General features: G+C 45.9%; 1 protein-coding gene across 1 annotated transcript in view; it reads left to right on the top strand.

The window, feature by feature from the left end:
• Positions 1 to 12,855, top strand: part of FRAS1 (Fraser extracellular matrix complex subunit 1) — a 173,614-nt gene that overhangs the window by 132,082 nt on the left and 28,677 nt on the right. Inside the window, exons 32-42 of the mRNA XM_055795592.1 lie at positions 3,379 to 3,493; positions 3,981 to 4,118; positions 4,765 to 4,797; positions 5,545 to 5,676; positions 6,376 to 6,501; positions 7,316 to 7,563; positions 9,053 to 9,201; positions 9,640 to 9,802; positions 10,477 to 10,612; positions 11,569 to 11,765; positions 12,149 to 12,302. Coding sequence (XP_055651567.1) covers positions 3,379 to 3,493; positions 3,981 to 4,118; positions 4,765 to 4,797; positions 5,545 to 5,676; positions 6,376 to 6,501; positions 7,316 to 7,563; positions 9,053 to 9,201; positions 9,640 to 9,802; positions 10,477 to 10,612; positions 11,569 to 11,765; positions 12,149 to 12,302 — 1,591 coding nt within the window. The remainder of the gene's footprint in view (positions 1 to 3,378; positions 3,494 to 3,980; positions 4,119 to 4,764; positions 4,798 to 5,544; positions 5,677 to 6,375; positions 6,502 to 7,315; positions 7,564 to 9,052; positions 9,202 to 9,639; positions 9,803 to 10,476; positions 10,613 to 11,568; positions 11,766 to 12,148; positions 12,303 to 12,855) is intronic.

Genomic DNA, 12,855 nt, shown 5'->3' with positions numbered 1-12,855 from the left:
AAATAGGGAAAAAAGGTCAGAAGAGTAAGTGATGGGGAGGGGGGGAAATACCCATAAAACGTTGAAAAACTCAGTATTAAAAACGATGCATGTATAGACTGGAAAGTAGAGGGAGAGAGAAGAAGAAATACATTTAACATCTTTTTATGGAATTCTTACCCTTTCCCAAGAAGCCATTAGGAAAGGCAAGAGCAAAAAACTGGATTAGAGAGAAAAACTACAGATTCGAGAGCCTGTAATGAATAGAAGTTGCCAGTCATTTCCACTGCAAATTTTATCAGAACTGTAGCCCACCCACATTAGAAAGTTTTCATCCATCATTCTGACATCAGGAACACAGACTATAATGTACGTGGAAAACATTCGGATAAGCCCTAAGCCCATTATATCTGCATCTGTGGAACCGAATTACCTTTTTGTGCAGTATCGACTCTGGGACTGATAAGAGTGGTGTCTCTGATGTAGTTCTTTTCATGACTGTGTTAATTGAAAAAATAACCTCAACGTTTAAAGTTGGCTTTGTGAGCTCTCAGACTTCGGTGCATGCCTTCTCCATGTGTCCCCATCACTACGTGGGGCAAGTCCAGCTTTCCTCTCTGCTTCTTCTCCTGTCTCCTGTTCTTTGATTCTGTAGGGAGAGATCCCGAGTGCATGAGCTAAAGGGCAGCATCAGGGCTCTGCACCCTGGTCATCCGTTGGGATGCACAGAGAGCCAGGACCCCAGAGGAAAGGTGTTTGATTTAGACATCCCCTTGGTTTCATAGCTTTGTTGTGGTCTGTGGGGCTTTCAGAGGGGGAGCAGGATCATAATCCGCTGAGCAGCAGTCCTGAGCTGAGTGAAACAGGGCAGGTGGTGATGAGAAACCAGAGATGAGGACTTGCAAGAAACGTGAACAGCACTGAGGCAGCAGCTACCTGCAGGGAGAGGGAGAGCTGGGTCTACAAACTTGGAACGCAGCACGCAGTCATCTTTGGCATTATTCATTCCTGATGATTTATTTAGAGTGTGTGAGGTGCCAGCGGTATGCTCAGCATTATCAACCAGAAATCCTGCGCCCTTGGGCACTCCCTGACAGACAAAAGCACACTGAAAGGCTCATGCAGTGCAGGAGAGCAGATGTGGCAAACCTCCCAGAGGCAGTGGGTCCCCAGGAGGACCCTCCTAAGGGGAGGCAAAGGATGTCTAAGCCAGCACAGCCTGCCAGGTGTGGGACCAGGAAAGGCCAGAGAAAGTGGTGGGAGAGGGATTAGTGAAAAGTCTATGACACAACGGCCTTGTCAGGGTCTAAAATAGTGGTGACCTTTCATGGGCAATAATAAAACATGCTCAGACTGCTACTTGGAGCAATAGTCAGTGATGTATCTTTCTGCTCTTGACTTTTTGTTGTTGTCATTATTGACAAAATTGATGGGAGAGATGTCTGGCTGAGCCATGCAGCACTGGATTTTATAGCTAATTACACACCACAAAATTCAATAGTGCCATAAAATACGTTTTACTCAGGGGTGCCTTGCAACCTGCAAGTCCTACCTTTGGGAGAGACAAATAGGCCTTGGAGGTAACTATGAGGCAACCATAACCTTAAATCTTTTCATCATAAAATTGCACTCCCTTGCATCAACGTGATTGAGTTCTGTTCATTTGTCTTCAAACTCCTTCAGAATTAGACTGGCTTCTCGGCTGAAGAGCAAGCACAAAATGTTAAGTCTTCCCATACCTCTGGTCTTGTCTTCTGAGTGTCCTGCTGAGAAAGGTCAGAGAAAGTCTGGTGATTCTTTGGCAGTTAAACTGGACGTAACATCAATACTGATTCTTCTTCACTCAGGTTACCCGTTTCCCCCATATTGATAAAAGGAGCCTGAGCTTTGCTCTAGCAGGATGCAGACTGAGACTGGGTTTCTGTAGGAGAGAATTTTGTAAAGCATGTAGAAGTCTTGTCCCTTCCCTTCCCAAAGTGGCTATATGATAGATACACCACTGTTTATTTTAAGCCTAATAGTTGATTATGTAGTTAATTTTTGTACAGAGCTATGTACAGCAGTGCTGATAACACAAATAAACTTTTGTCACTTTTGGTTCCAGTTAGATACGTGACACTGTCACATCTAAGAAGGGCTGGCAAGCTTTTACTTACTGCTTCACAGCATTCATTCATAGGCTGTGGTTTCTCCTGTGATGTGTTTGGGTGAAAAACACTGGAGAGGAATGAACTGGGATTTTGGTGGCATGGGGTGACACAAGCTGTTGTCAGGAATCCTCACCTTGCCAGTCTCCAAGCCAATGTCCAGTCTGTCACCCAGGGCCAGCAGAATGGGACACAGATTTGATTGTGAATTAATTACCTGTATCCTTAATTTAGCTTGTTCTCTCCATATTTTGTTTGTGATTATGAAATGAACTGGGTGCTCTTCATATACCCAGCTGAATTATTTAATTCAGTGACTTCCCATAGCTGTTAATTCCACAGGATTAAGGTTCATGAACACATGCTAGTTAACTACTTTTGTGTGCTTAAGTCTGTTTGGGCAGCACTATAATTCCTGTAATGCACTGCCCGTTTGGCTAATGATAATCTTGTGATGGAAAGATCAGAACATTTTTAGACAGATTTAAAAGAAAACGAAAATCTTTGGTTCGTCTGTATTCCAGTGGAAATGGCTGAGTCACTTGCAAGATTTCCTTTAAAAGCAAATCCAGTCCAGCCACGTCAGACTCTACCAGAAAACTATGTAGGCAATGAATTATATGTTCATTCAGGGAGGTTTTGATCAAATCAGATTTTCCTTTATCTCCTCTTAGTTGCTGTAGGTCAAAAAAGAAACTCCTCCACCTGTGAGTGTGGAGGTTGTACATCTGCAGAGGACAGAGTGCACTAAAAAAATGCCACTTTCCTGGACAGCCTGGAAGTGGGGATAAGCTCATAGTTTTGTGAAGGAGGAGGTGTTTGTCTCATGTTCGTATGTTTATAAGCCCCTTCTGATTCTCCAGAAAGGACTTAACAGAGGTCAGACTGTATAGAGCTCTCTTCTGTTGAGCGTGATGGTACCCAGTTTCTGCATTCCACGTTCGATTTGGTTTACAAATGAGCTGGAAGTGAGTTTAGGTGGCCCGTAAGACTCTGGCAGATTTTACTTATTATCAAGCTTTCCTGTCCTCTGTAATCTCCTCCCAAATAGTCCCTGTTCTGTACAAGTTTGAAAGACTTGCTGAAGGTTCAGCCCATCCATCCCTTGTCAGTTTTAGACCTAAGAACTAGGTCTTTAAATTCAAAATTCTTATATTTAACTACAGCAAAGTAAATTCTCTTTCACTGCATTTTGGAGTGAATCTTCCCATGTCTCTGGCCTTGATGCTTATGGTCTGATGTGTTTATTGAGGTGCTGGAGGACCGTGTGACAGTGATTGAGCCCCATCACCTCTCCTTTGTAGACCCGGAGATTCCCAGCGAGAAAATCCTGTTCAACGTGACCGTCCCTCTCCCTCCTGGCCAAGGCAAGTGTACCTATTCAGAACGTGGCAGCTCACTGAATTAATTGCTGTGCTTTCGGAGTGCAGCTAATTTTTCCCTCAGGGTATCATTCTGTGGAGGCATCTGTTAATCTGTTTGGCCTCCATTAGCTTTCAGACACCTTGTTTCTTAACTCTATTTCTTTGGCTTGTTTAGGAGGCAGCTGCAGAGCTCAGACAGTTTTCTTACTGTTGTCTGGAACATATTGACTGTTGTACCCCGTGGCTTTCTGCTTTCCACCTCCCCAGTGAGAGTTTTTCAAAGAAACGGCTGAGGGAGGAATCGCTGTTTAATTTCTCCTGTCCCAGGAGCCCATCCTCCGTGCAGTTACAGCCGTGTGACTCTTTCAGGAACCACTGAAGATGTAAAAAGCAGTGCCTGGGGAGAGAAAAAGAAGCTGTGGCCTTTCATATCTTGTTTTAAAAATAAAATGTCTTCCTCCTGTTAATACTGAGCTCTCTGCCTCCGTAGGTATTGTGGAACATAGAGACAGGCCTCTCTCCCCAGTCAGGTATTTCACCCAAGCAGATATAAACCATGGCAAGATTGCTTATCGTCCGCCGATGGCAGCTCCTCACTTGAGAGAGATCATTGCGTTCTCCTTTGCGGGTAAGGAACTGGATGCGCTTTATAGTGCCTTGTCCAACTGGTAGAGGTAGCTGGACAGCTGGTCTTCCTCTGATCCTGGAATGGCTTCATGGCTGTGTCCGTACTCCTGAGGGCATGAGGCTTGAGGGATACAAAGTAGGGCTCTGACTTGGAGGAGTGTACCAAGAGTTGACCCGTTTTTTGTGACCTCAGTAAGATATTGCCCCGTGGGTTATAGCAGCATTGAGTGGATTATGGGGATACAGCAGTGATCACTGCAGCGTTGAGCATTGCCAACGCTGTTGCTGGATGGGCTGGACAAACTGCTGATCTGCTGCATGGTTAGGGGCTGTTGCTCCTCACTTGCTTGAGATCTTTGTTGCACGGAGGGTTTAGTCCTTGAGATTGAGCCTAGAATTGATGAATATGAACTGAAGCAGTTTAGCCAGGATATTAGAAGATTTCTACTATCAGCGGAGTAACAATCTGGAGCAGGAGGTAGAGGTGCAAAAATAGGAAAAACTTCAAGCATGTTTGATCAGTTGATGCACAGGATTGTGTGATGAAGTGACAGTACTTGCTTTCTCCAAAAGTTGTTCAAGTCCACATCAGTATGTGCTTTCCTGTCCTGACCACAATTACTCTGTGCTTGTTTTTGTCCCGTCAGGTCTCCCAGAGTCAGTGAACTTCCAGTTCACAGGTATGTGAACCATTTGCTCTTTCCTGGCAAAAGCAGTTTCTATCCTTGTGCCCTTCATGTTGCCTGTTACTCCTTGGCCTTTCTTCTGCTGCAAGCACACCTGTGGGTGCTCAGTGAGAATTTCTGGAAATGCACGTGCCTGGGGGATATTCATTCATCTGTGTCCCAACAGAGTTTTATAGAAGCTAAGCTGCAGCTTGGTAGAGGCATCTTTTTCCAGTAGTTGCATGGAGTCTGTCCTGAAAGCCTCATTCATTGCTGTTTTCCCCCAGTGTGAACAAGGACATCAGAGTTTAACACTGGTTTGGGGAGTAGGGGTTATAATACAATATGGAAACTTTTCAACAATTAAATTACTACTGATAAGCTGCTTGCTTGTTTAACACATCTTTCCCTTTCCATGTGCTTTCTAGCACAGGTATGCAAAGTGATCCACCAGCGAGGAGAAGTCCATGTTCTGACTTATGAGCACACCTGATGGACACATGGAAGATTCTAGATACACATGCACACACACAGACTTTTGCATGTTACATTTGTCTTGCTGGGAGTTGAGTTAGGAACACAGAAAAATACTGTCGGCAGGGGTGATTTGTGTGTGTATGTCTATAGACAGAGGTGTAGATTGACAAGCTGGGAGAGACATCAGCGATGTGGAGTGGTGATTTTGTACAGACAGGTTAATTTCCCAGGTGAGTCCCTGAAAACACATCCCTGTGCTCAGGTGTGGATTTTGTCTGTCTCTAGTGTCTGATGGAGAACACACAACCCCAGAGATGATGTTTGTCATTCATTTGCTCTCTGCGGAGCAGCAGCCTCCAGTCTTCCAGATCACAGCTCCGTTCCTGGAGGTCAGCCAGGGGGGCAAAGCCACCATTGGTGAGTAGGGTGCAAGGGATGGGGTGCAGAGCTCAGCCTGAGACACAGTGTTTATTGGCAGGAGGCCACGTGGATGGAGCAGAGGAGAGTTTCGGACTCGCTCGCTCTGTCCGTTTAGCTAAGGAGCTGTGCTTGTGCAGGTGTAGCAGCAACCACTGAGAAAGCTGCGCAGTGGTGGGTCAGAAGAGTGCCTGGGGATATGGCAGCACTCCTCCAGCGTGTGGCAGCTTGGCTGAGGCAGGGGAGAGCGGGATCAGGGACCTTTACTTTTTCCCCTCTTAAGCTGCTCTGCAGTGGCTGAACTACCGGTTAGTGGTGTGATCAGGTACACTGCGTTGTTTAACCCACTTTCTGCTTGTGCCAGGAGGTTCTCTGGGGTTTTCGTTGATAAGCCCCTGCTATATGAGCATGTGCACATCTCTCATAAGCTGAGGGTTTGCATAGCTGTCATTTGTGAGCCGCACTAGCAATAACTTCTCTGATGCAACCTCTGATCTGAGCATCATCAGGGGACTAATTATTTTCACAAAATCAGCAAGCTCTTGGGCTAGGGCAGCTCCGGAATTATTTTACTTTTCATGTACTGACTGAATTACAGGTTTTTTGACTCCGTTCACAAAAGCACATAACAAAACCTAAGGGATATTCCCACTGTAGTGCCTGAGGATGCTGAAACCATGCTGTCTTTCCCCGGCACAGGGATCCAGTTAGCCGTGAGCGACACGGATACAGCTCCCGAGGGTCTTTTCTTTGAGCTGGTGAAACCTCCCCATCATGGCATTGTGCTCAAGTACAGCGCAGGCATGCAGGAGCGCATGAGAGCAGGTGAGTTGCGCAGGAGCCCTCCTCAGTACATATTCCTGTCCACATAGCTGGCTTGGTTGACCAGGAGGAGAGAAGTGCCTCTGGCAGATGTAGCTGCATCCACCAAGTGTGTGAATTTGCTGTCTGGAAGCGTGTGATTGCAGGAGAAAGTGCATGAAAGACGTTTTTCCCATTGTTCATTTGTTCACTTCCTGGCTGAGTCAGCACATTTCCTGTACCAGCTGCATGTGAGCTAGTTGGCAGTCACTCTTGTGATAACTGTAACCAGCTGCTAATCAAAAGGGATGTTATGTTTTATGTGCTAAAGTAAAAATTATCTGAAGTAATTTACTGAAGTAACGTCATGCAATTTCTACTGAACTCTGTGTAAACCTGTTGTGATCCAGCAGTCAAAAGCTCCTGGGGACTTTTACTGTTGATTTTGGTGGCAGCGGTTTCCAGCGTGTGATCAGATGAACAAATATTATCTGTAGGAGAGCAGTGCAAGCAGAAGTTGTGGACAGGGAAGCCTTATCTGGCTGTGACAGGCATAAGCTTGCAAAGCAGCTGGGGAAAAAGGAGGATCTGTGCAGTCCCTGAAAATCGTGAAGAGTCACTGTGTCTGAAACCGTGAAGGTTACCACTTTTCCTCTGCCCTGCATATATACTATCTCCTTAATAAATGTCTTCTTAACTCACATCCCTGTAAGGTTGGTATTAAATGCCAGTTTAGTACATGATTAAGTCTTTTCTTAAATTGGGGCCTTAGGTCACTGGAATTGGATCGGTGCTCTGAGCGCAGTATTTCTGAAGTGTGCATTTTCTTTTTGGGAAGGTGACACCTTCACCTATGAGGACGTCACTCGAAATGCTCTGCAGTACGTGCATGATGGTTCAGTAGCAGCAGAGGATAGCATGGAAATCTCTGTCACCGACGGTGTCACCACGGTGACCACAGTGCTGAGGGTGGAAGTGTCCCTGCCAGATAACAACGGTCCACAGCTGGCCCCAGGCTGCTTGCTGGCAATCACCGTGGCTAGTAAAAGCTCCGTGACCCTCTCTCGGTTGCACCTCGCTTACATCGTAAGCTTTCCTCTTTTCCTAAACCCAGTGAATGCAGCCAGCCTCCCTTTCCTTATCCCCCCCCAGACCCTTCACCACACACACCTCTCTGCCATCGGTGTGGATCCGTGGTCGGGAGCTTGGGGTTTGACTGTGTCCTGTAAGCTGCTGCCAAAAAAAGGGATAATCGACTCTTTCATCCATCGGGGTTTTAAGGCTATCCTGTGTTTGACTGTAACAGAGGTGAACTGCCATGCTAAACATGAGAACTGAGCTAATCCCAGATTTTTGTATCAAACAGACTTGCTAATAAAGCATATGGATTTGCTAAGAGATAATCCCTTGAAAATTTCACCTCACCCCCTGTCCAAAATTGCCTGGTTGGTTTTTTTTTTTCGGACGTATTTGAAGGGGGGAGGTTTAAGCAACCCAAGACATCACACTCTTTGGTAGCTTGGAGGTGGTCCCTGGGGTTGCATGTGGTACAGGAGTTACCCTGCTGGTGAAGTCCAGAAGGAGGGTGTTTTACTCCTTGTAGATGGTTTAGCAGCAAATGCACCAGTAGTGGATTTCAGGCATGCAGGTACGCTCCCCTTAGGGAGGAGAGATTGCAGTGCACGTGTGAGGCTGGAGAGACCTGAGGTGGTGGCTGTCAGGGAGATGATCAGGGAACTGCAGCGGGTGAGGTAGGATAAGAAGGCAGATGAATGTTTTTTCAAAGGGATCAGTCTGGATGCAAGTCTGGGGCCTGGCCTGGCCTCCTTGTAAGGAGGAAGGCTGACAAGGGAGCTGTGCGGGTTTAATCCGAGGAAGAGAACAGTTAGGGAAAAGAGGATTTCGTTCCTGACCCATATGCTGAGGTTATGATGATTTCTGCTTTAAGTCTTACCTTTCAAGCAGCCAACAGAAACTTTTAGAAAAAAACTGACATCTGAGTTGTGATGGCGTAGAGATGGTTGTATGTAATGTATGTAAAACAAGCCAAAATTGGCTTTTAGTTTCATGTGAATCTGGCTTTTGCAGCATTGCTGTACATTAGCCTGTATTTTACTGTGAACTGAACTTAGCTCTGTGTCTCTGTCTGAAGCACTAGTGGGCAGCCGTTCCTCCCTGTGCCCGCTATCTGCTAAATTTTGGCTCACTTTATCTGGAGTCAGGAAAAGCATAACATAAGTGCTCCAGTCCACTACGAGTATAAAGTAATTTGAAACCAAAAATACTAAGTTTACATCTGGAAGATTGTGTTGATGCAATACAAGGACACAAAGAAAACCTCTCTTGAGTGGAGAGAAAATGAAAATAAATTTTGTGGTAGATTCTGAAAATGTCAACCCCAATTGACTCTGTTCTCATCAGTAGAGTTTCATTTAATATTCATCAGCTGTGGGTCTGACCTGGCTAGCTTGATACATTTCCCTATAAAACATTTTATTCCTCCTTCCATTTTTAGTGGAGGGAAATAAAAGCTAATCTTGTCTTGCTCTGATTTGGTTTGTTGCTTCATGTTTAGGACAACAATTCTCCTGACTCGGAGATACAAATTCAGTTAATCTCTCTGCCTGCATATGGCACCCTCTTACGGACTTCAGGCCCTCATGATGAAGAGCTTTCCAGGGTTTATAATTTCACTATGGAAGACATCAACAGCCAGAGGATCAGGTATCAAAGAGCTATTCTCCTTCAAGCCATGCCAGTTAAAAGCTAGACGGGCTTTCCACAGGGATCTCTGGGCTATGTTATGTTAATACGATGTATCAAAAGATATTTTTTCCTTTCTTGGTCCTGTGAGATTATGAATGAGGGCATTTGCTCTGTGCAGAATTAGGTGTTTATGCATGTCTGAAATGCCAGTAGTTGGTGTAGCTTCAAAGTATGGGAATTTTTTCTGTGTCCACGGTGTCATTGTGATGCTTTAGGTAGGCAACACCTAAAACAGTGGTTTAAAAGAACTCAGGGAATGAACATGAAGGAGAGCTGGGAGCTGAAATACCACCTCTCTTTCAAGAGGTGTGTGTTCACCTCTGAATGCAGGTTGAGATGTATTTGCCTGACCATCAGTGAGACTCCCTGACCCAGATTGTGTTCTGGCTTCCACAGCTACTCCACCACGTTTGAGACCAGCAATCAGCCAGTTACGGACATCTTCCATTTTGTTGTTTTTGATGCTGATAACAACCGGCTTGATAGACAGATGTTCACCATCACTATCACACCTGCCCAGACGATGCCGTCACTCATTGCTTTTGCTGACCATATCACTGTAAGTGGCTACCCAGGATACTAGGAACAGCAGGAGGAATGTCTTAGATGTGAGGAACTGAACAGTTTTCCTGGACTGAGAGGAAGTCACTGAAGAAACATGTAGTTGCACATGCAATCTTATGAGTGCAAAGGGTTAACAAATTACTTGGAGGCCAGGGGAGGCTGACAGTACAGCTCTGAACCTCATCTGCTTACATGTGTTCTAGTCAGGAGCTGGGTTCTCCCTAGGGTGTCCTGTTGGCATCAGTGGAACAAGACTGACTTGCCCCTGTTTAATATTTCGTCCCTTATTTCACCAGCTTGTGTGTAAAAGATGAGCAGAAGTCTGAAAACATCTGGTGCTGTGGACTGATAACACAGCACTTCAGACTCCTTATCAAAACGTTTTGAAGTCATCTCCCTCCTTTCCAGCTTTGCATTCCCCCTCCCTTGCCTTCAAAAGGCTCTCCTCGACAAGAAATGCAGTTCTCGCCTTCCAAGAGGTCAGCATGACTCTGCCAGTTTGCTTCTTGCCCTGATTTCATGCTTAACAAATCTAGGGGAGGATGGGACAGGACTTTGGAGACCGGGCAAGCCTCTTCCATCAAGGCAGGCTTGTTCAGGAACAATTGCTGTGTTGCTGTGCGTTGTGTGCATTGGGTGGTAGTTTTGTCATATGCTTTTGCTTTCCAGGTGGATGAGGGGGGCAGGGTCCCACTGCTGGCTCATCACCACCTAACTGCTGATTATGATGCTGCTGCCAGGGAAGACCTGAGGGTCACAGTTATCACTCTACCTATGTATGGCTACATTGAAAACACTAAGACAGGTAAACTGCTTGGCTATCTCCTCTTCCTCCTGGCTAATGAAAGGGAACGTGGGAATTGCCATGCTGAAGCACATTCTAATCTGTCTCAGTGCAGTGTTGGTTGGCATCAGTTGATCATAAAGAGCTTGTAAGGTCAGCGTTACAAGATAAACTGTCTCTGGGGAGCATTTCCTCCTAATTCTGGTTTGTTGAAGACTGGTCTACGTTGTGAGACTGGGGCATTAAGAGCCTTTTCAAGCCCATGTGTTGTATTTTCATCATGCTTTATTTCGGCTGCCCTTGTTACACAGAACAAACTTTGCTAAATCCCTCTAAATGTCCCAGTAAGCTTTAAGGCTGTGAGAGCTGTGGCAAAGCATGGCTGGTAAGGTTCTCTTATCTCACTGTATTATCAAGAAAAGGTAGGACTTACACCATATTGTCCAAAGATGCTCATCCAGGAGACTTGTCTGCTTAATACTGTGTGGTCGTAACAGGAGTGGCATGTATCATTTTACTTAAATCATAACTTCATAAAATATCGCTGTGGGTTGGCCAGTGTAGTGACTTGTTGCAGCAGTGATTGCCTTTCTTCTGGAGAGCAGTGGTTGCTAACCATTACACATCACCCCTCCTAATTGTGTCCTAAACAGTTTTGCAAGGTGAAGCTTGATGTAGAGGTTGTGTTGAGGCCAGATGGCACATGAGCCATTATCTCATCTCTGAAGAAAGCCAAAGTAATTCTGGGACGTGGGATTGCTTGTACTACACATAAAACTGCAGCTTCCTCAATGCCTACTCCAATGCAGCAGATGCTGCTTTCTACAAAGGTCACAAGATGTGTGTGAAAGTCACGTTGTAGGAATGAACATCTTTCTGCACCCTTCACAATGTGCCGTTCTTCTAATCTGGCTCCTTTTGGTTTTAGTTTATCAGTGAATTGAACACCCTTTCACTAGTGATTTTCTGGTTTGCAGGTGAGAGTTTTGGCCCACAGAGTGAGTCTGCTGTGACCACAGACGCATCCTTTTCCCTTCAAGATGTTCTAGAGAACAGCATTTACTACTTCCAGAGCGTCCATGAAAGCATCGAACCAACAAGTGACGTTTTCAGCTTTTACACGAGTGATGGCTTCAGCCAGTCTGAGGTGCAGAGCATTAACATCACAATTCAGGTGAGCCCTCTCCTTTGACACACATACATGACTTTTAAAGTACAAGCTTTGCTCACTCCTTTGTAATGTGTGGGAAGGGGATTAAAGGGAGTTTCCTTCCACCCGTCTGCTGCCTTCCCCTAGTACAGGCACATAATTCACCTGTGATGCCAGAGAACAGCTGTGCATTGCCACCTCTTCCCCAGGCCTTATTTCTCTGGTGTCTTCTCCCTCTTAGAAGCAGCCGTGATGCTAGATAGATTTGGAGAAAGTGGTGTAGCCCATTAATGGATATCAGCACCAGTACTGCCCTTTGGGAGCTTGTGTTTCATTCAGGTGGGCAGCGGTCTTTTCCCTTTGGCCATTTCCCTTTTTTTGACTATGTACCTTTGGGACCTGTGCAGCGGCAGAACGACGAGCCCCCGAAGATGGTCCTGGAGCCTGTCAGAGTGCACGAGGGCTCAGGTGTGGTCGTTACCAACGCCTCCCTCAACCTGCAGGACTTGGACACCCAGAACAGTGAGCTCGTCATCGTGGTCAGCAAAAGTCCAGAACATGGTAAGTCTTGACAAGCTAGGGGGTGACAGAGACGGGATATGTCTTCATGTGTCACTGTCTGTGTCTTTATATCAATGCACATAACAGCCAGCGATGTGAGGGAGGAGCCTGGTGTACTTGTACAAAGCACATTTAGTCTGTGTTCGGACCAGCAGCCACAGAAGGGCTATGCTTCAGAGCAGACCTGTTCTTTGAGAGTTGTCCCTCACTGTTTGTGGGAGAGGAGAAGGGGGAGCTGCATGCATTCCCCTGGGAAGTTCCCTTTTGTGTTACCCCATTTCCAATTGTGGGTTCAGTTCCAAAGAGCTGTGTAACTAGCATCTATCTGCAGTGATAAAGCAAGGCAGGGGGCCAGGTGAAGGCTAAGTGTCATATTAGTGAGGGCTGTGCACCCTTTTGCAGATCCCATGTACGTAGCCAAATTCTTACCAGTTTTAGCAATAAGCGGATAACTTCTTTCAGTTGTGCTGGTAAGGCGAGGTCCACCTCTGTGCATCCCACTGAGAGCTGGCACAGCAAGAGTCCCCAGCAGGCTGTCTTCTCCACATCATTT

This window comes from Falco peregrinus, chromosome 2 (genome assembly GCF_023634155.1).
Source record: "Falco peregrinus isolate bFalPer1 chromosome 2, bFalPer1.pri, whole genome shotgun sequence".
In the NCBI taxonomy this organism is placed as follows: domain Eukaryota; kingdom Metazoa; phylum Chordata; class Aves; order Falconiformes; family Falconidae; genus Falco; species Falco peregrinus.
This window is presented reverse-complemented; position numbering and strand designations above follow the sequence as displayed.